This window comes from Mesoplodon bidens (assembly GCF_964165515.1).
Source record: "Mesoplodon bidens genome assembly, chromosome: 1".
Classification (NCBI taxonomy): Eukaryota; Metazoa; Chordata; class Mammalia; order Artiodactyla; family Ziphiidae; genus Mesoplodon; species Mesoplodon bidens.
The window spans coordinates 48219527-48238611 of NC_138176.1; the positions used below are offsets into that span (position 1 = coordinate 48219527).

General features: G+C 49.1%; 1 protein-coding gene across 1 annotated transcript in view; it reads right to left on the reverse strand.

Moving 5' to 3' along the window:
* The window catches only part of CHAT (choline O-acetyltransferase), a gene marked incomplete at both ends in the record, with an annotated part of 46552 nt that overhangs the window by 11161 nt on the left and 16306 nt on the right, over positions 1-19085 (reverse strand). The window contains 3 exons of the mRNA XM_081243202.1: positions 1907-2035; positions 2922-3022; positions 6888-7057. Of these exons, the coding sequence (XP_081099328.1) occupies positions 1907-2035; positions 2922-3022; positions 6888-7057 (400 nt within the window). The remainder of the gene's footprint in view (positions 1-1906; positions 2036-2921; positions 3023-6887; positions 7058-19085) is intronic.

A 19085-nucleotide genomic window follows, 5' to 3' on the forward strand; every position in this document is an offset into this window, starting at 1 on the left:
CTGAGACCTTTCAGCGCTGGTCTCCCCCCACGCCCACCGTCACATATTGACCAGTCTCCTCCTTCATAATGAGTCTGGGGTCCGGGCTGCCTGCTGCCTGAAGCAATGTCCAGCAAGGTCCTCGCCACCCGTCCACCAGCCGCGCGTGTGTGCATGCGCGCAGAGCCCTAGGTGGGCAGCCCTGAGCCCCCTCCCACACTCCCTCAGGATTTGCTGTTCCCTGCCTGGCTTGCCTTGAATTATTCCTCCAGCCATGTAAGCTCAGCTCTCGGTGGGCCATGCCAGGCTCTGGGGACCCATCAGGACTCGGACAGGGCCCAGTGCTCACGGGAACTCACTGCTCAGTCGGGCCTGTTGACCCACCGTCCCCCAACAGGCTGAGCTTACAGTCACCAGCCACCTGGGAACCTCTTGTCCAAGCCCTGGCCATCAGACCCTACCTGCCTTCCGTGGCAGCTCAAGGCCCCCCTCAGCTCCTGCTGCTTCCCCACCCACAGGACTCTCTTGGCTTTTCTGGTCCTCCAGAAAGGGAAGCTGGGGGTCTCGGGACCACGTGATGCCTGCTTGAATCCCTGAAAGCAAACGGGCTCCTTCCTCAGCCCAGGGCTCACCAGCCCACCAGCTCACTCTCCTAGCAGCCTGTGTGTCCCAAGAACAGCCCCGTAGGGTTGAGATATGAGTACTGCTTTACAGATGAACACCCGAGGCCTCTCCTCCTCCCCATGGAAAGCCATTCAACCTCCCCAGCAGCTCGCTGTGGGCTCCTCCTCCCCATCCCTCGGCCTCTGAGCCCAGCCATGTTCTGTCCTGCTCATCTGTGCTATTCCCACAGTCTCCTCACTGGCTCCCCGAAACCCCATGCACCAAATCCTCCAGCGGCTCCTCACTGCTACAGGACAGCTTCCAGTCCGCATAACATAAAGACATGAAGCTCTTCACAATGTGACCCCGACTTCCCTTTATTGTCCCAACTCTGGCCATTCTCTCACTTGCTGGCCTCCAAACCAGCCTGATCTCTTATGAACTTATCTCTCCCCCAGCTGCTGGTACCACGAACTCCTAGTCATCCTTCACGGCCCAACTCTGTAAAGCCCTCCCTCAACATCCTGGCAGAACCCAGCTCCCATGTCCTCTGTGTGTTCAGGTTCGAATGCCTCTCTCTGGTTTTGGTGCTTATTGCATCTGATATTTTTGTGTTGGGGGTCCACTTCCTCCACTAAAGTATGGAGGGCAGGCCCTGTGGCACATTGATCTCTGTGTCCCCAGAGCCCTACCAGAGGCCTGGCACACACCAGAGCTCTACACGTGTTTGATGAATGAATGAATGAATGAATGAATGAATCAATGTACTCATGCTCACTTATTGAATGAGGGAATGAACAGCCAAAGTCCAGATCTAGTTGCCAGCCCGTGGCTCCCAGCACACCTTGCCACTGTCAGCGAGGGCTCACATCCATCCCTGGCCCTCCTGCCTAGGTCCCATTAGGGCCAGCATGGCCCTTGAGGAAAAAAGGCCCCTTGTCAAGTTGCAGTGTAAATTCAAGGAAATTGAAATAGCTTGGATTCAAATGACCTATTCAAACCCGTTGTTTATGACTCCCCCGAAAGCAGAGGATGATTTCCTTGCCTTGACTCTGCTCAGTCAGGTGAAACCTGCGGAAAAAAATAGCTCCACGTTTGCATTTTATGGAAATGATGGATACTTCAGCAAGGTTATTTCCCCAAGAGTTATAACTCCCCTTCTGTTTGACTACATTTCCATGAGGGGGTGGGCGGAGGCAGGTGAGAGGAGGCAGAGTGGCTGGGGTCTTTGGAAGCTTCCAGGGTGCCTTGGCAGCTGGTGGGGCGGGGGTGTTGTAGGGTGACCCCCGGAGCATCACCCCCAAAGACCTGGAATTCTCCTTACTGTTGAAGTTTTTCTGCCGAGGAGGCTAAGAGGCCTTGAATTTCCGGAGAACATTTCCACCTCAGTCTCCTGGGTGCTGGGAGCTCGCTGACTGAGTCGGCTCGGACCATTTTCTTGCCGGTCTTCACCCTGCAGGACAAAGGGGTGACCTCCTGTGGCCCGCAAGCTGGGGGGCTGCAGGCAGCTTGTTTCTTTGTGCTGCAGTCACCTTAGCTGTTGGAGTTTGATTTACCCCCAAACCATGAAACAGATGAACAAACTGAAGCTCAGAGAGGCCACCTAAATTAGTGAGTGGCAAAGCTAGGATTCCATCCGGTTCCACCTGACTCCAAAGCCCAGTATGTCTTTTCACGTTTTCCATCTGACCACGCTACACCGCTAACTCTTAAAAAACACTCGGGGACAAATGGAACAAGCAAAGTGTGTTGTTCTGTTTACGAGGGCAGGTTTGGGTTTTCAGTGATCCTGAAGAGTTCCTAAATCATGGAAGAACTTATAGATGCAGGGAGAAGGTCCTAGAAGGAGAGAATGAGCAAAATTGTGAATGGAGGAAGGAACCTGGTGTGATTAAGGGACACAGAAGTACTCAGTCTGTCCAGGATGGGAGTTGGAGAGAGAGACCCAGCCCAGGGGAAAGGAAAGAGGCGCAGCTCAGAGACCTCCCCTCTGTGCTGGGTCAACAGCAGGCCCAGCCCTGACTCTGGACAAGCAGGACATCAACCTGGACTTCCCTGGACCGAAGCAGATGTTCCTTTAAAGCTGAGAATTCTTGGCCAAGCCTTGCCCTAACTGCCCCTAACCTGTTGTTCAGTCTGCCCCTTCTGTCCATGACCGATAAAGCATATGATGCCTTGCTCAGGCTGGTTTTCAAATTCATCTTTTGCTGAGACACTTTCCAGACTAGCGCGGCCCCCCAGCGGCCGCCCACATTTTTCTTGGCCTAGCTTGGCGGCTGCTTGGCAGTCTGGCTTTGCCTCCTCTGGCTGCTCGGGAGGGGCCCTGCTCCCAGACTCACATGTGCTGGAGCAGATGCTCTGTGCACTGCACCAGGACGATGCCGTCGAAAGGGGAGTGTTCGCACACCACGCCACAGGTGCCGTCTCGTCCCACCACAAACTGCAATAGGAAAGAGAAGTGAGTGGACCTCTGGGACAGTCAATATTTCAAACCAGCCCCTTGGCCCCAGGTCAGGAACCCCGCATTCTCCCTCTGCCCCCACCTCTCAGGGGGAAACTCTTCTCTAGAGACACCAAAGCACATCATTTCCTGAAAAGAACGCTGCATGCAATTGCCATGGTCTGAGAGTATGGGAGCCTCAGGACAGCTCTAAACTGTGTGACCTCCTTCCCAGAAATGCCCCAGGCAGTGAAGGTGGAGCCCAAACTCCCTGGCTCAAGTAGCCCAGCGATTCCTAAGAGCTCACGCCGAGGCTGTACACACTCTCCTCAGGTCCTGGGCAAGCTCCTTAGGCTCCTGTTAGCCCTGTTTCCCCTTCACGGTGCACATCAGGGCTACCATCCTGGTCTTCTTTGTGTGATTATGTGTCTGATGGACACTGTGTGTTTGGCCACCACTGATATTATTCCCAGGATCACCCCATAGTAGGTGCTTAATAATTTTGTTAAATGAGTAATGAAAGATAATGATCCATTTTGGATGGTGTGCAGATTCCTAGGGAGAAATAAAATATCCCTTGATGGGAGTGAAAGAAAGGTGAACGAAGGATGCCCCATTAACTGCTGCCTGGGCTTCAAGTCAGGGACCCTGATCCCAGTTCTGTGGTTGCCGCCTGCCAGCTGGGAGAGCTTTGACGAGACACTTCAACTCTCTGGCTTCAGTTTGCTCTCATTTAAAATGGATCCAATAAGGCCCAGTTCACCAGATCGATGTGAGGATTAGAGAGAAGGCATATGAAAGGCCCACGGGAACTGTGAAGATTACTTATGATTTTTATGACTATACAAAGGCTGGATTTAGTTGACTTGGAAAAGGGACATACTCAGTATGTACAAAAGGACTAGGAGAAAATAATGAGAAGAATGAGATCTGATTCTTAAAGCACAACCCGAATAAAGTGGGGCTGCCTTGAGGTCCACCTCAGCACAGCATCACACTCAAGAGGTACTAGCCTGTCATCCATAGGCAAACAAACCAACAAGCAAACAAATAAACAAGCTACTGAAATCTTTATGAGACCTTCCAGGGAACTGTGGCACAGCACACCTCTGAGCTGTCTCCCTGTCTCCTCCAATCTCAGAGCTGCCCGAATCTTTTCTCCCATTCTTCAAGCAAACACACTTCCCACAGAGTTTCTCTCAAGATTCCTCCCTTGTAGGCTCTTTTCTCTCTCCCTTTGTGTCCCCTGCCTTTGTGTCCTGAGACTTGCTCTTGAACTTTTCAGTTCATGTTCATGGAGCCTGTTTGGCTTTTCCAGCTCCCCTGATAATCTGTCCTGCCTGCAAAAAGAGCCCAGACGTGGGCATGGTCATCCACGTGAGGCAGGAGGGAAGGGCTGTGCCCACTCACACATGAGTGTTTTTCTGTCCCTGTCGCTAAAAGAAAGGGAGGAAAATGGTACCCTTTAAAAACCACCACCAAGGCTTACCATATTTCAGATCCTGTACATCCATTATATCATTTCAATCCCACAGCTGCTCCATGAAAGATTACAAGCCATTAGCACCACTGGTGGAGGCTAAATAGCCAGCACAGCAGGGAGAGAACTCAGCAGAAATAGCAGAATCAATATGCAAACCAATAAAAAGGATAACCTGCAGAATGTAGGGTACAGAGAGGGAGAAAAACGAGAGGCGGCCTAGAAATGCTTGCCAGTGTGAGTGATGCTAAATCAAAACATAAAGATGGTTGCATGCTACTTAATATGGTCATTGTGAAAGTGTGGGGGCTTTACAAATAAGATTAGATACAGGATCGGCGTGCTGGGGTAAAAGAATGGGGGACGGGAGTGAATGGCCCAATCTTCATCCTCATCTGTGTGAGTATTTTTCTCCAGGTCAAAGTGAATGTCTTGTTTCTGGGCTGATGTCATATGAATGAAAAATATATGAACAGGGACTTCCCTGGTGGCGCAGTGGTTAAGAATCTGCCTGCCGATGTAGGGGACACAGGTTCGAGCCCTGGTCCGGGAAGATCCCACATGCCGCGGAGCCACTAAGCCCATGCGCCACAACTACAGAGCCTGCACTCTAGAGCCCGCGAGCCACAACTACTGAAGCCCGTGCGCCTAGAGCTCGTGCTCCGCAACAAGTGAAGCCACCGCAATGAGAAGCCCACGCACCGCAACGAAGAGTAGCCCCTGCTCGCCGCAACTAGAGAAAGCCCGCGTGCAGCAAAGAAGACCCAACGCAGCCAAAAATAAAAACAAATTTTAAAAGTATATATATGAATGGTTTTGTTTCATTTCATGACTTTTCTTCTGTGGAGATGCTGGGCTACCCTACTCCTCAGGGATGAAGGGAGGTGTATCGAAATGGCCAGGCCAGGGTGACGGAAATTCAGAACAGCTGACATCTTCAGGCATCAGACATGATTCTTTTTTTTTTTTTAATTGGAGTATAGTTGCTTTACAATATTGTGTTAGTTCCTGCTGTACAGAGAAGTGAATCAGCTACATGTATACCCATAGCCCCTCTTTTTTGGATTTCCTTGCCGTTTAGGTCACCACAGAGCACTGAGTAGAGTTTCCTGTGCTGTACAGTAGGTTCTCATTAGTTATCTGTTTTATACATAGTAGTGTATATATGTCAATCCCAATCTCCCAGTTCATCCCACCCTCCCTTTCCCTCCCTTGGTGTCTGTATGTTTGTTCTCTACGTCTGGGTCTCTATTTCTGCTTTGCAGATACGTTCATCTGTACCATTTTTCTAGATTCCACATATATGCATTAATACACGATATTTGTTTTTTTCTTTCTGACTTACTTCACTTTGTACAACAGTCCCTAGGTCTATCCAGGTCTCTACAAATGACCCAACTTCGTTTCTTTTTATGGCTGAGTAATATTTCATTGTATATATCAGCGGTCCCCAACCTTTTTGGGACTGGTTTCGTGGAAGACAATTTTTCCATGGAGTGGGGGGAGAGGGGGATGGTTCAGGCGGTAATGGGAGCGATGGGGAGCCGCAGATGAAGCTTTGCTCGCTCCCCCGCCGCTCGCCTCCTGCTGTGCAGCCCGATTCTTAACAGGCCGCAGCCCGACACCGGTCCATGGCCCGACACCCTAGATGATACATGTATCACATCTTCTTTATCCATTCATCTGTTGATGAGCATTTAGGTTGCTTCCATGACCTGGCTATTGTAAACAGTTTTGCAATGAACATTGGGGTGCACGTGTCTTTTTGAATTATGGTTTTCTCAGGGTATATGCCCAGTAGTGGGATTGCTAGATCATAAGGCAGCTCTATTTTTAGGTTTTTAAGCAACCTCCATACTGTTCTCCATAGTGGCTGTATCAATTTGCATTCCCACCAACAGTGCAAGAGGGTTCCCTTTTCTCCACACCCTCTCCAGCATTTATTGTTTGTAGATTTTTGGATGATGGCCATTCTGACTGGTGTGAGGTGATACCTTGTTGTAGTATTGATTTGCATTTCTCTAATAATTGGTGTTGAGCATCTTTTCATGTGCCTTCTTGTTGAATGTGTTGAGGATGTGTTTGATAGGAGCCCCTGGTATGCCCCCACCTTACAGTGTGTGATGGGAGATGGGGAATGAGCCCCAGGTCTGACCCAGAGGTCCCCTAGGCTGGGCTGCAGGAAGGTTAGGGGGTTGGAGCTGGGTTTGGCCACTTGCTCCTGAGAAGAGTTCTGGCCAGTCCAGGGCCTGACACCAATGGCACATGTCCTCCACTCCCTCGGCCCCAGGTGCAGCCTCCTGGGCAGCAGAAGCCAGCAGGAGAGCCTGCTGGATGTAAGCACGAGGCGGCTCCAGCCACTGGCCCTGCCAGGGGGAGGCTTACCTGCAGGGACTTGTCGTACCAGCGGTTGGCCCCATTCTTGCTGCAGCCTCCGCCGTGGAGGAGCTGGAGTGCCCTGTTGGTGTCGCTGAGCTCCATGCCTCCCGGGGCATCCAGGCACACCAGGCAGATGCAGCGCTCGATCATATCCAGAGAGTCCCTGTTGGTGGAGTCTGCAGGGCAGGTAAGCACGGCCTTACTTAGCACTTGCTCTGCCCCGGGCCTCGGGTCCCCTCTGCAGAGCCCCACATGCCACAGGCGGACACACGTATGGACACCCAGATCTTGAGCCAGTCCTGAGTCCCCCATCACCCCAGGGGGTGGGCCGGGAAGTCAGCCTGACTGTCCTGAGCTTCTGTGCTAACCCCAGGGGCCAGCTCACCCTCAGGGTCCCTGCAAGAGTCCTGCCCTTCAGCTGTAGCCAGTTCTGACCCCAGATGTGAGGTCACTGGTCCCGCCTGCCAGGATGAAAAGGGGTGGTGTGGGACCTTCCCCATAAATGTTGGAACCTCGGGCCAGCCTGTGCCAGAGAAGGAGCTCCAATTCCCCCATCCAGCGGTACCCTCCACTCAGACCTGTGGGCCACATCTGGCACATAGGCAAGTTCATTTGTCCTGAACTATAATTTTCAAACATTAGTTGCCAAAATATTTTAATTAGTCAATTTCACATGAAAATCGGAAGTAAGGGAGTGAGGGTGTTGCTCTCCCAGGCCCCTCCCACCACCATCACCGCAGCTGTTGTTTCCACGCAGAGGGTAAGTGGAAGGGCCAGGTTGCCCCTTAACCTATATCCAGATGAGATCATTGGGGCAGTTTCAGGCACGTAGAACTCATCTAAAAGCCACTGAGTTGTGCAGGAGACACATCACCAAGGGAGCCTGACTCCTCCATGGGGGACACTGGGTATGGAGTTCCTCCCGGAATAGAGCTGGGCCGGCCAGATGGGCTGCCCCAGGCAGCTTCCTCCAATAAGGACAGGAAGATTCACAAAGCCTGCCCAGTGGGACCTGACTGTATGCTGCTGTGTATCCCTTCTCCCAATCAGGAGTCTTTACTGTGGTGACAGTATTCTTTCTCCACCATCCCACACAGGGTGTGCGGGCATCAGGACACGATGGCGAGGGATGCACATCACCCAGACCTCCTGACCTCTGGGCTGGATGAGGTGCAGGGTTACACCCCTCCCCCAGCCCCAGTGTGTTCTATGCGTGAGAAGACGGAGTGCCTGTTATTTGGAAGCAAAGGGGCATTACGTGGCGTATTCCAATATCCATACCCCCTTTAGTCATCGAACACCTGGTTTTTAGCATGGCACAGGGAAGAGCAGCACTACAGCTACATTTCCTGGCTTCTCTTACAGCTGGGGGAAATCTTGTGTTCAATTCTGCCAGCAAAATCTAGAAACACTATATGACAGCTTCCAAGAAACCTCCTTAAATACAACTGGCACATGCTCTTTGCCCTTCTTTCCATCTTCCTCCATCCTGCTGCCTGGAACACAGGTGTGATGGCCAGAGCTCTAGCCTCCGTTTTGGGCCAGGAGGCTGTGGGCCACACCCTTGGGGTGAGATGGAAGAAGCCTAGCCACCTATCAGCTCTGGAGGGCTCAGTTCTGGTATACGTGAGAGGGAGAGGAAGAGAGAGAGAAATCTCTATTTTTTTTTAAGCCACTATTATTTTGGGTTTTCAGTCACATGTGGCCAAATCTAATACTAACTTATACAGTCTGGTTATGCTGGATTCACATCTTCACACTGCAGGAATTAGCTGGAGCTGAGAAGCTGTGCCCTTGGTTTGCCCCAGTCCTCTCCCATTTATTTAACCCTCTTGTCCCTGAAGGTATTTAAGTACAAGATCCATGTCCAGAATGCTATTCTCTGTGTCAGAGGGAAACACTCTGGGGGCTGAAGATCCCTCCAAGAAGGCAGTCGAGCCCCCTCCCAGCTCCCTCCTGTCTCAGCATTAACACAGACCCTTGGGCGGCCCTGGTCCTGGGTGCTGGCTCTGCTCTTTCCTGCAGTCAGCTCTGTGCCCCTCGATTCTGAGCCTGGACACGCAGCCCTCTGCTTCTGCAGCCACAGCTCCTCTCCCCTCCTGCCCCTCCCACTGGAACCCCAGGGACTGCTGAATCAGAACTTCTCTTTTCAGAGCCCTCACCCCCACCCCAGCCCCCAGCTCTGGAGCCTTCTTTCCTTCCAGAGCCTGAAGCCAAGAAATATACCCATCGTGTGTCATAGTCATCTGGAATCTGCCTTCCTGAAGTCCAAGGAATGTGTGGGAGCAGGTACAGCTTCCACACCCTCAGGCTCAGGTCTCCCTGCGCTGTTCACCAGCCAGGTCTTGCCCATGGGTTGAGCTAAGCACAGCAGCACCTTCCCCAGTCAGTGGGAGGCTGAGTACACAGCTGACGCTGCCAGTGAGGACCACAGCCGGACTCTGCCCATCCTTTCCTCTGTCCAGTTAGGGGCCTGGAACGGCCATCAAGAAAGTCCTGTCTGCTCCTCCCTCCTCTTGGCCTCACCCCAGGCTCTCTGGGCTGCTTCCCTTCCTGGCATAGGCAGCCTCGAGTGAGGCAATCCCTGAGACCCTCCCCTGGGTCTCCTCAACACCTACTGGGCGCACAGATGCTAAGGCCACCTGTGCAGTCCCCGCCATGCCAGGGTGATTTCTCCAGGTTCATGAGAGGGATCCACAGACGTCCTCGAGTGAAAGGAGTCTGCAGTCCCCACTATCCCCTTCCTCCTTCCTCTTGCAAATCCTGGGGGAAGGAGATGTCTCTCAGAGGAGACCTTCTAGTCTGGGAATGAGGCTAACCAGCAAGCCAGCCCATCCTCGGCTTTTCCTTCCCCGCTTCCTGTCTAGAATACGGATTTGGGGAGCGCTGGGTGTTCAGGATCCCTCTTGACACCTATGGGTCCAGGATGACTCATCACCTTCCACGTGGCCTCTTGGACTTTCTTGCCTCATCTGATCCACTTCAAGGTTTTGGGCCATGCCCTGGGGACTGAAAGGCAAATGAGACACCATTGTGCTGGGGGTGGAGAACTCCCCTCCGCCCTTCCTTAAGTGTGATACAGTCACCACATCACCCTCTTCGACCTGAAACAACTTTTACGGCCCACAAGGAAGGATCCAAACTTCTCAGCGTGGCTCCTGGGCTCCACTGCTCACGTCTGCTGCCCCTCCGGGTCGCCTCACCATCACGCAGGCTGCCCCTGGATGGGGGCCCTTCTCCTTCTCTGCCTATCAAAGCTCTACTGGTCAAATCTTCCCAAGTTTCCTAACCCTCTAATGGTACCGACCCTGCACCCGGTGTGGGTGGGAGCAGCCCAGAGAGCTCCTGCCCTCCAGGACGCCTCACACCGGGAACAAGCCGGCTTGGCTGTGTGCTCAGGGCAGATGAGGACCCTCTGCTCGCTCCATGTAGCCACCACCTCCTACCGCATTGTGCATGACCCTACAGTGCGTGACCCTGTCACTCCCCAAACCCCTGTCACCGACAGTCCAGCTCCAGGAGCCCTGATCTGGCCCCCTCTTCCCACGCCTTTGAGCTCAGAGAGAGCAGGGCCTGGGTCCCCAACCCAGGTGGGCACAGGAAAGTGTCCATGGCTGGCAATGGACTTGAGTGTGCCTGGATAGGTGAGGCTGAGATCTGTGGGCACAGCTCAGAGCGGGAGCTCAGAGGAGCCCAGCCAGCCCCTTGAAAGTCAGGAAACCACTACCTTTGGGGCATGGAGCTTCATGGGATGGAAGGGACGGGGGAGAGATGGAGACAGGAAAGGAATTCCTCACTCTCTGCAAAGCTTCCCACCCTGCCCCTCTCTGCTCCTCTAGGAGTCCCTGCCAATGGCCATGGTGCCTGGTCCTGCACTGTGTGCTATTCTGGGGGTCCTTTGGGATCAGGGTGGCTAGGGACTTCAAAGCACGGGAGGCCTTGGCTAGGCCTGGGTCTGATTCAAATAGGCAGAGAGGAAGGGAGATAACAGTGCTGGAAAAGGCTCTGAGGCTAGGCAGTAGACACCCAGGCTTGTGGGTGGAGCTTGTCAGTGACGCCTAGTCGCTTGGGGAGGGCCTGGGCCTGGGGACCATGGGCAACCCCGATGTTACACACGTTGGCCCATGTCTCAGTGAGCTCTGAGAGCCCAGGCTTGGTATTTGCCTATGAAACAGCCCCAAGGCCAGTGTGGAGTGGGCAGGCTGCAGCTCCCCAGGAAGCCCACGGCAGGCCTGTCCATCTCGGAGGCTGGGGAGCAGGTCTGATGCCTCCTCTATGCAGAAGAGTGGGAGTTTGGCACACTCCTTCCCAGCCGGGTGACTTGAGGCTGGCAGCAAAAAAGGACAGCTCCCTGGGCATCAGTGCCCCAGCCACCTCCAGGCAGGAGAGAGGGACCCCTGAGGAGGGGCTGAACTATCACCACTGCGTGCAGGTTGAGCAGGGCCCCGGAGCGCAGCACCAACCAACAGGAACTGGGTCCTAGCTCATTAGACAGAGTGAAATGGGAGCAGGACAGTAGAGCTGGGATGCCAGGTCGCCTTGCAAATGAACTCCCTGCATACAAGCAGCTGATCGGTCAAATGCTGACAAGTTTATCGTGTAAGGCAGAAAATGAACTACACCCAGACTCATCCACCATGACTCTGGCCCAAACGTAATGGAAACACGGGGCAGTGGGCTGGAGGCACACGGCAGGAGCCATTTGTCTTGTGACATCCTCATGGAGCACATGGAGGCTCGTTTAATGTGGTAAATCAATCTTCCTCAAGGAGCCCCTGCTTAATAGGTAGAAGTCGGAGTTGAGTAATAGGAGGAGCTGCCACCCATGCCTGGGGAGTTGACAGCTTCGGCGATGCAGAAATTCCAGAGGCCGTGAGGCCTTGGAGGGCCCTGGAGCTTCTGTTAGAGGTTGAAAGCATCCAGACTGTGACTAAGGTGAGCAAAGATAAAATGCACACAGCACCTCTGCCTTTAGAGGGCTGCAGACCCCTCAGGTGTTGCTCCCCAACACACCCACCTGTGCACACGCATACACACAGACAGACACACAGCCCTCTGGGATCTATTCCCCGGGAATAGATAGTCTGGGAGATGGAGGCACTGGGCTCCTTCTCAGACACTTAGAGCTTCTAAATATTTGTCAATCACATCTGAGCATCTTTCCTCCCCAGATAAAGGAGTCATAGCTCCTTTTGGGAGGGAAGTCTGCCATCACACCTCTCAAATTCTTCTCTAATCTATGGCTTACGGGGTGATCTTTATACTCCCAGCCCCTAGAGGCTATGAGGAGGCCAACGAAAGTATGTCCAAGCTATATTCTATCTCCAAGAAACTCACATCAAATATAATGATACAGGTTGGGTGAAAGGAAATGGAAAAGGACATATCCAGCAAATATTAATGAAAAGAAAGCAGGAATGGCTATATTAATATCAGATTAAGTAAACTTCGGAGCAAAGAAAATTACAAGAGATGTCGAGGGATATTACATTTAAAAAAAAGGTCAATCTACCAAGAAGACATAGCAATCCTAAATGTGTATCTACCAAACATACCTCAAAATATGTGAAGCAAAAACTAACAGAACTGAAGGAAAAATTGACAAATCCACAAGTGTACTGGAGACTTCACACCCCTCTCTTGATACTTGACAGAACAGCTACAGAAAGTCAGCAAGGATATAAAAGAACTTAACAACACCATCAATCAACAGGATCTATTGATAGAACACTTCACCCAATAACAGCAGAATGCACATTCTCTTCAAGTGCCCATGGAATATATATGCCACAGTAGACCATATCCTAGGCCATAAAACACCCTCAACTAATTGAAAAGAATTGAAATCATACAAAATGTGTTCTCTGACCACTGGAATCAAGATTTTTAAAAACAGCAGAAAAATAAATGTTCCAAACATTTGGAAACTAAACAACACTCTTCCAAATAATCCATGGGTCAAAGAGGAAATCTTAAAGGAAATTTTAAAAAAAACATAGAAATAAATGAAAATTAAAATACACCATATCAAAATTTGTGAGACACAGCTAAAGCTTTGTTGAGAGGGAAATGTATAGCACAAATGCTGACATCAGAAAAGAGGAAAAGTCTCAAATGAATAATATAAGCTCTCAACTCAAAAACTTAGGGAAAAAAAGCAAAACAAGGAGGAGGAAAGCAATAACAAAGAGCAGAAATCAATGATATTGAAAACAGGGAAAATAAAGAAAGAAAATCAATGAAAAGAAAGCTGTTTCTTTTCAAAAATCAATCAAATCTCTAGCAAGACTAATGAAGAAAAACAAAAGAGATAAAAGACACAATATCAGGGATTAAACAGGCACATCACTGTGGATCTTGCAGATATCAAAAAGATAACTTTTCAGAAATACTATGAACAACTCTACAGACATAAATTTGACAACTTAGATGAAATGGACCAATCCCTTAAAAAGTATAAACTACCACAATGCATCAAATATGAAACAGATAATTTGGAGACCCTGTAATTATAAAGGAAATTGAATTTGTAAGATTAAACTTTCCCCTCCCCACGAAAATCTCCAAGCCCAGATGGTTCTAGAGAAGTCTACCAAACAGTTAGGGAAGAATTAACTTCAATCTACACAATTTCTTCCAGATAATATAAGAGGCAGGAACACTTCCCAATGTTACCCTGACACCAAAACCAGATAAAACAGTACACCTCCACCACGACCCCCAAACACACGAAAAAAACAACCAATTACAAGACAAATAACCCTCATGAATAAAGATACAAAGATAGTTAACAATATATCAGCAAATAGAATTAAGCAACATATAAAAAGAATTATACACTGTGACTAAGTGGGTCTTATTCCAGGGATGCAAACCTCGTTCAATATTTGAAAATCAATTGATGTAATCCACTGTATTAACAGACTACAGAAAAATCACACGATTATATCAATTGATGAAGTGTAAGTGACAAAATTCAACATCTTGTCATGATAAAATCTCAGAAAACTAGGAATAGGAGGGAATTTCCTCAACTGCATAAACAGCATCTACAAAAAAAGCCTATAGCTAACATCATACTTAAGGGTGAAAAGACTGCATGCTTTGCCCCTAAGATGAGGAACAAGAAAGAATACCCATTCTTAACCACTGCTATTCAACATAGTACTGGAAGTTCTGGACAGCACAAAAAGGCAAGAAAAGGGAATAAAAAAGAAACATATAAGAAAGAAAAAACAACTGCCTATTTTCATACTACATGATCTGTCTATGTAGAAAATTATATGGAATCTACAAAAAAAACCCCATGTAGAACTAATAAGTGAGTTAGAAGTTCACAACGTACAAGATAAACATACAAAAATCAATTGTATCTCTGCGTACCAGTGACAAGGCAGGAACACCAAAATTAAAAATACAATGTGATTTAAATCATGCAAAACAAATGAAGTACTCCAGTGTAAATCCAACAAAACCGTACAGGACTTGTATACTGAAACTACAAAACACTAATGCAAAAAATCAAAGATCTAAGTAAATGGAGAGACATACCGTGTTCACGCATTGGAACACTCAACAGGGTGAAGATGCCAATACTCCCAAATTGATATACAAGCTTAACACAGCTCCCATCAAAATCTCAGAAGACTTTTTGTAGATATAGACAAGATTATTCTAAAATCTATGTGAAAAGGCAAAGGAACTAGAATAGCTAAAACAATTTTAAAAAACAATAAAGTTGGAGGAGTCAGTGTATCCAATTTAAAGACTTATCACATAGTTACATAGCCAAGAATGTGTGGTATTGGCAGAGAGCTGAACACATAGATCAATGGAAGCGAACAGAAAACCCCAAAATAGTCTAACACAAATATGTCCATTTGATTTTGACCAAGGTGCAAAAGTAATTCAGTGGAGGAAGAATGGCCTTTTCAACAAATATTATTGGAGTAATTGGACACTCATAGGCACCCCTCCTCAAAAAAGCTTGGATAAAAATCTCGTATATTAACGCATATGTGTGGAATCTAGAAAAATGGTATAGATGAACTGGTTTGCAAGGCAGAAATAGAGACACAGGTGTAGCGAACAAACGTGTGGACACCAAGGGGGGAAAGCAGGGCGGGGGGGATAAACTGGGAGATTGGGATTGACATATATACACTAATATGTATAAAATAGATAACTAATAAGAACCTGCTGTACAGCACAGGGAACTCTACTTCGCTGTATAGGAGAAACCAACACAGCATTGTAAAACAACTATACCCAAATAAAAAAATATTTTTTTAATCTCATATCTTATAAAAAATTTAATGCAAAATGGATTGTCAACTTAAATGTACAATATTATAAAACTTTTAGAAAAAAATAGGAGAAATTCATCTTTGGGATCTCAGGCTAGGCAAAGAATTCTTAGAGTTGATGCCAAATGTATGATCCATAAAAGAAAAAATTGATAAATTGGATTTCATCAAAACTAAAAACATTTCCTTAGTGAAACACCCTGTTAAGAAGATGAAAAGATAAGCTACATATTGGGAGAAAATATAAAGCCACATATCCAATAAAAGGCTAGTAAAGAATATAGAAACAGGGCTTCCCTGGTGGCGCAGTGGTTGAGAGTCTGCTTGCCAATGCAGGGGACATGGGTTCGTGCCCCGGTTTGGGAAGATCCCACATGCTGCAGAGTGGCTGGGCCCGTGAGCCATGGCCACTGAGCCTGTGCGTCCGAAGCCTGTGGCTCCTCAACGGGAGAGGCCCCAACAGTGAGAGGCCCGCGTACCGCAAAAAAAAAAGAAAAGAAAAAGAATATAGAAACAATTCTTAGAACTCACAGTAAAAAGAAAACCCCAAAACCCAAAACCCGAACCCCAAACAATCCAATTAGAAAATAAGCAGAAGACATGAAATGATATTTCCCAAAAGATGAGCTATAGAGGGAAATTAGCCATGAAAAGATATTCAACATCATTAGTCATAAGAGAAATGTAAATTACAACTATAGTAAGATCACTACACACCTATCAGAAGGGTAAAAAAAAAAAATAGTGACAATCCCAAATGCTGGTAAGGATGCAGAGAAACTGGATCACTTATACGTTGCTGATGGGAATGTAAAATGGTACAGTCACTCTGAAAAACATTTTAGCAGTTTCTTGAAAAATTAAGCATGCAAATATCATATGACCTAGCAATTTCATTCCTGAACATTTTTTTCTGAAATGAAAACTTATGATCACACAAAAACCTATACATATATGTTCATAGTAGCTTTATTTGTAATAGCCAAAAAGTAGAAACAACTCAGATATCCTTCAATGGTTATATCACTCATTGTGATATATCCATACTGTGGAATGCAGTATGAACTATTCACACATGCAATAACTTGGATGAATCTCCAGAGAATTATACTGAGTGAAAAAGCCAATCTCAGGTTACATACTGCATGACTCCATTTATATGACATTCTTGAAACAACATCATAGAAATGAAGGATAGATTAGTGGTTGCTAGGGGTTAAGGAGGGATGGGGCTGGAAGGGAGGGGGGTGTGGCTATTAAGGGAACAGAGGGATCCTTGTGGGGATGGAAATGTTCTGTATCTTGACTGTATCAATGTCAATGTCCTGGTTGTGATATTGTAAGATTTGCAAGATGTTACCATTCGGGGGGAAAATGGTACAGGCGAGTTTATTTCTTACAAGTGCATGTGCAATTATCTCCAAATAAGTTTAATTTAATTTTTTTTTTAAAGTCAGGAGCCAAGAATTTCTTTCCTCTGGGTTCTAGCCACCTTTCTCACAAAGGCAGATTTAAAGAGCTGTCATACTTCTAGAATATAGGGGAGAGGTGGTGAGTGGAGAAGGTCAGGAGATACAAAAAATCCCCAAAACCTCTTAGCTGCCTTGTAACCAAATATCATAGTGCTGCTCATGAAATGGACAGTGAGGGCCAGAGAGATGGCACCCAGCGAGAAATGAAAGAGGACAGGTGTCTGGAGTGCATGCACACAGAGCATGTGGTATGTGGGGAGCCCGGGGGAGGCAAAAGAGCACGCCAGAGTTAATAAGGGTTAGGGCTCCACACAAGGACTATAGGCCATTGAGTCTGAGGCCATGGGCCACTGTCACTGACTTCAAGGGCAGTGCCCATTTTCAGTTCACCAGATTTTTCCAGAGAGGCTGTGGGCTTGGGCAAAACATCCCCAGAGTGTTTCCCCCAATCTAATAAGAGTTATCCCTTAGCGATCACCCTCAGTGTGCCAGGCACCAGGCCACCAGCTTCGCATCCCCTTGGTCCTATCCACAGGTGGGGCTGCTATTTCCACATCCTGGCCTAGGAAGCCAGGCTCCAGGGGACAGCAGTGAGGCACAGGTCAAGCTCAGGCCTCTTGTCTTGGACCACATGCCTCTCCCTGCCTGGATGCTCTCATCCATAAAAGCCTTCATGCTTCCACTGTAGGAGGGAGGGGTTGGCCCCAAGAAACAGCATTCAGCCTCAAGAGACCAGGAGGTATTTCTGGGCCAGTTAAATCAGACATGCTGTTATTGCTAATGTGCAATTGTTTTCCAAATCAGCAGACTTGCCTATCTCTGGATGACAATATTTAAAGAGCAAAATGCCCCATCCCGAGTGGTTCTTGTAAACCATGACCGAGGAGGCTTTCTGCAGACACAGCTACCTTCTGTCAGTTCCCTCCTTGAAAGCAGTGGCTCAGCTCTAATTGGCTGCTGGGGATAAATATTTACAGGACTGTGTAAATGGCAGCATATGCCTCCGAAGTCTGCTTGCAGGTTCTCCACGGCAGCACCCATGCAAGCCAGCGGGCTGCGGTGGGTGAGCGGGGTGGAGGTGTCTCCAGCTGGCTATCCTTTTCCTACAAATTGACAAGCGCTGTAGTCTTCCAGACTCAGGGCTGGATGTCTAATTAAATTTCCAGACCAGGATAACGGTGTTGGCTCCTCCTGGGTTCGGGAAGGCCATAGCTTCGCGTTGGGCAGGGAGGGAGGAACTGAGAGGATGTGCACGGCCCTCCTGAGGCCTGAATCCCACCCCTGCCCACCGGGCCCCGCAGATCTCAGGCTGGGGAGACAGATGTTCCCTATTCAGTCCTGGCTGCACTGCCCACCACCTGTAAGGGTGGGGACTCCCTCAAACTGTGGGAGACACAGCCTCCTCTGCTCTGTGGGGATGAAATTCTTGCCTCATAGGCTATTATGAAGACAGATGGCAACAAGGGACAGAAAGCGCCCAGGACAGGGCCCAGCACCAAGGGGAACCGCCATGCACAGTAGCTGCTGATATCTGAATAAGTGGGTCCCAACCTGGGCTACACCTGAGGATGCCTTAAGAATACAAACCCCTTGGCCTCACTCCAGTCCCACTGGAAAATCACCAGCACCCAGGAATCTGGGGTTTTTGGGGTTTTTTTAGGAGCTCTCTAGATGATCCTGATATTGTCAGCTAGCCCCAGTCCCACCGACCTCAACCCACCTGGGTTTACCTCTAGTCCCACTTGACACAGGAAACCCTCCTGGGCTATGACGTGCAGAGGGGTGAGCCCTCCAAACGCCCGCAGGACTCCTGATGGAGACCCTCCTTTGGTTTTATCCTGTCCACTCTTGCCCTAACGATTCTGCTTATTCTGGTCTCCCCAGCAAGTTGGCAGGCCTCAGGGGCAGTAACGGTTCCAGCAGGTCTTGTAGCCCTTGGCCTCCCCGGAGGGCACTCCATGTGGGCTGTGCCCCACTGGCAGTTACTGGACCTCCATGAGCTCCACCCTCTTGATGTCATGGCAGAGGGCCAGGGGCTGGGCAGCCTGGGGGTTCACAGAGGTAGCCATCCTGGTTGGGGGATCAAGGGACCATCTCTGGAAAGAGAGCAGGTTGATGAAATCAACTGCCCCTCTGGGTCTCAGCTGACCCTGTGAGAATTCAGGGGTGGATTTTGTCTGAGTTCAGGCTCCTTGGTCCAGGCCTCCATCAGGACAAGCGGAGCTCAGCATGTCTAAAGCCTCCTGCTGGACAGTGCAAGCCTGGGCCCAGTGCTCATGGACTGAGTCTCTGCCTGGGTCCCAGGAAGGGAGGTGGAGCCCTTGGGACTTCAGCTGAGATACCCTGGAAAGCTCAACCCATTTCACAGAATTAACTGTGGTTTTACTGGGAGCCAGAAAGACCCCCAAGCCTCACAACCACAGCCA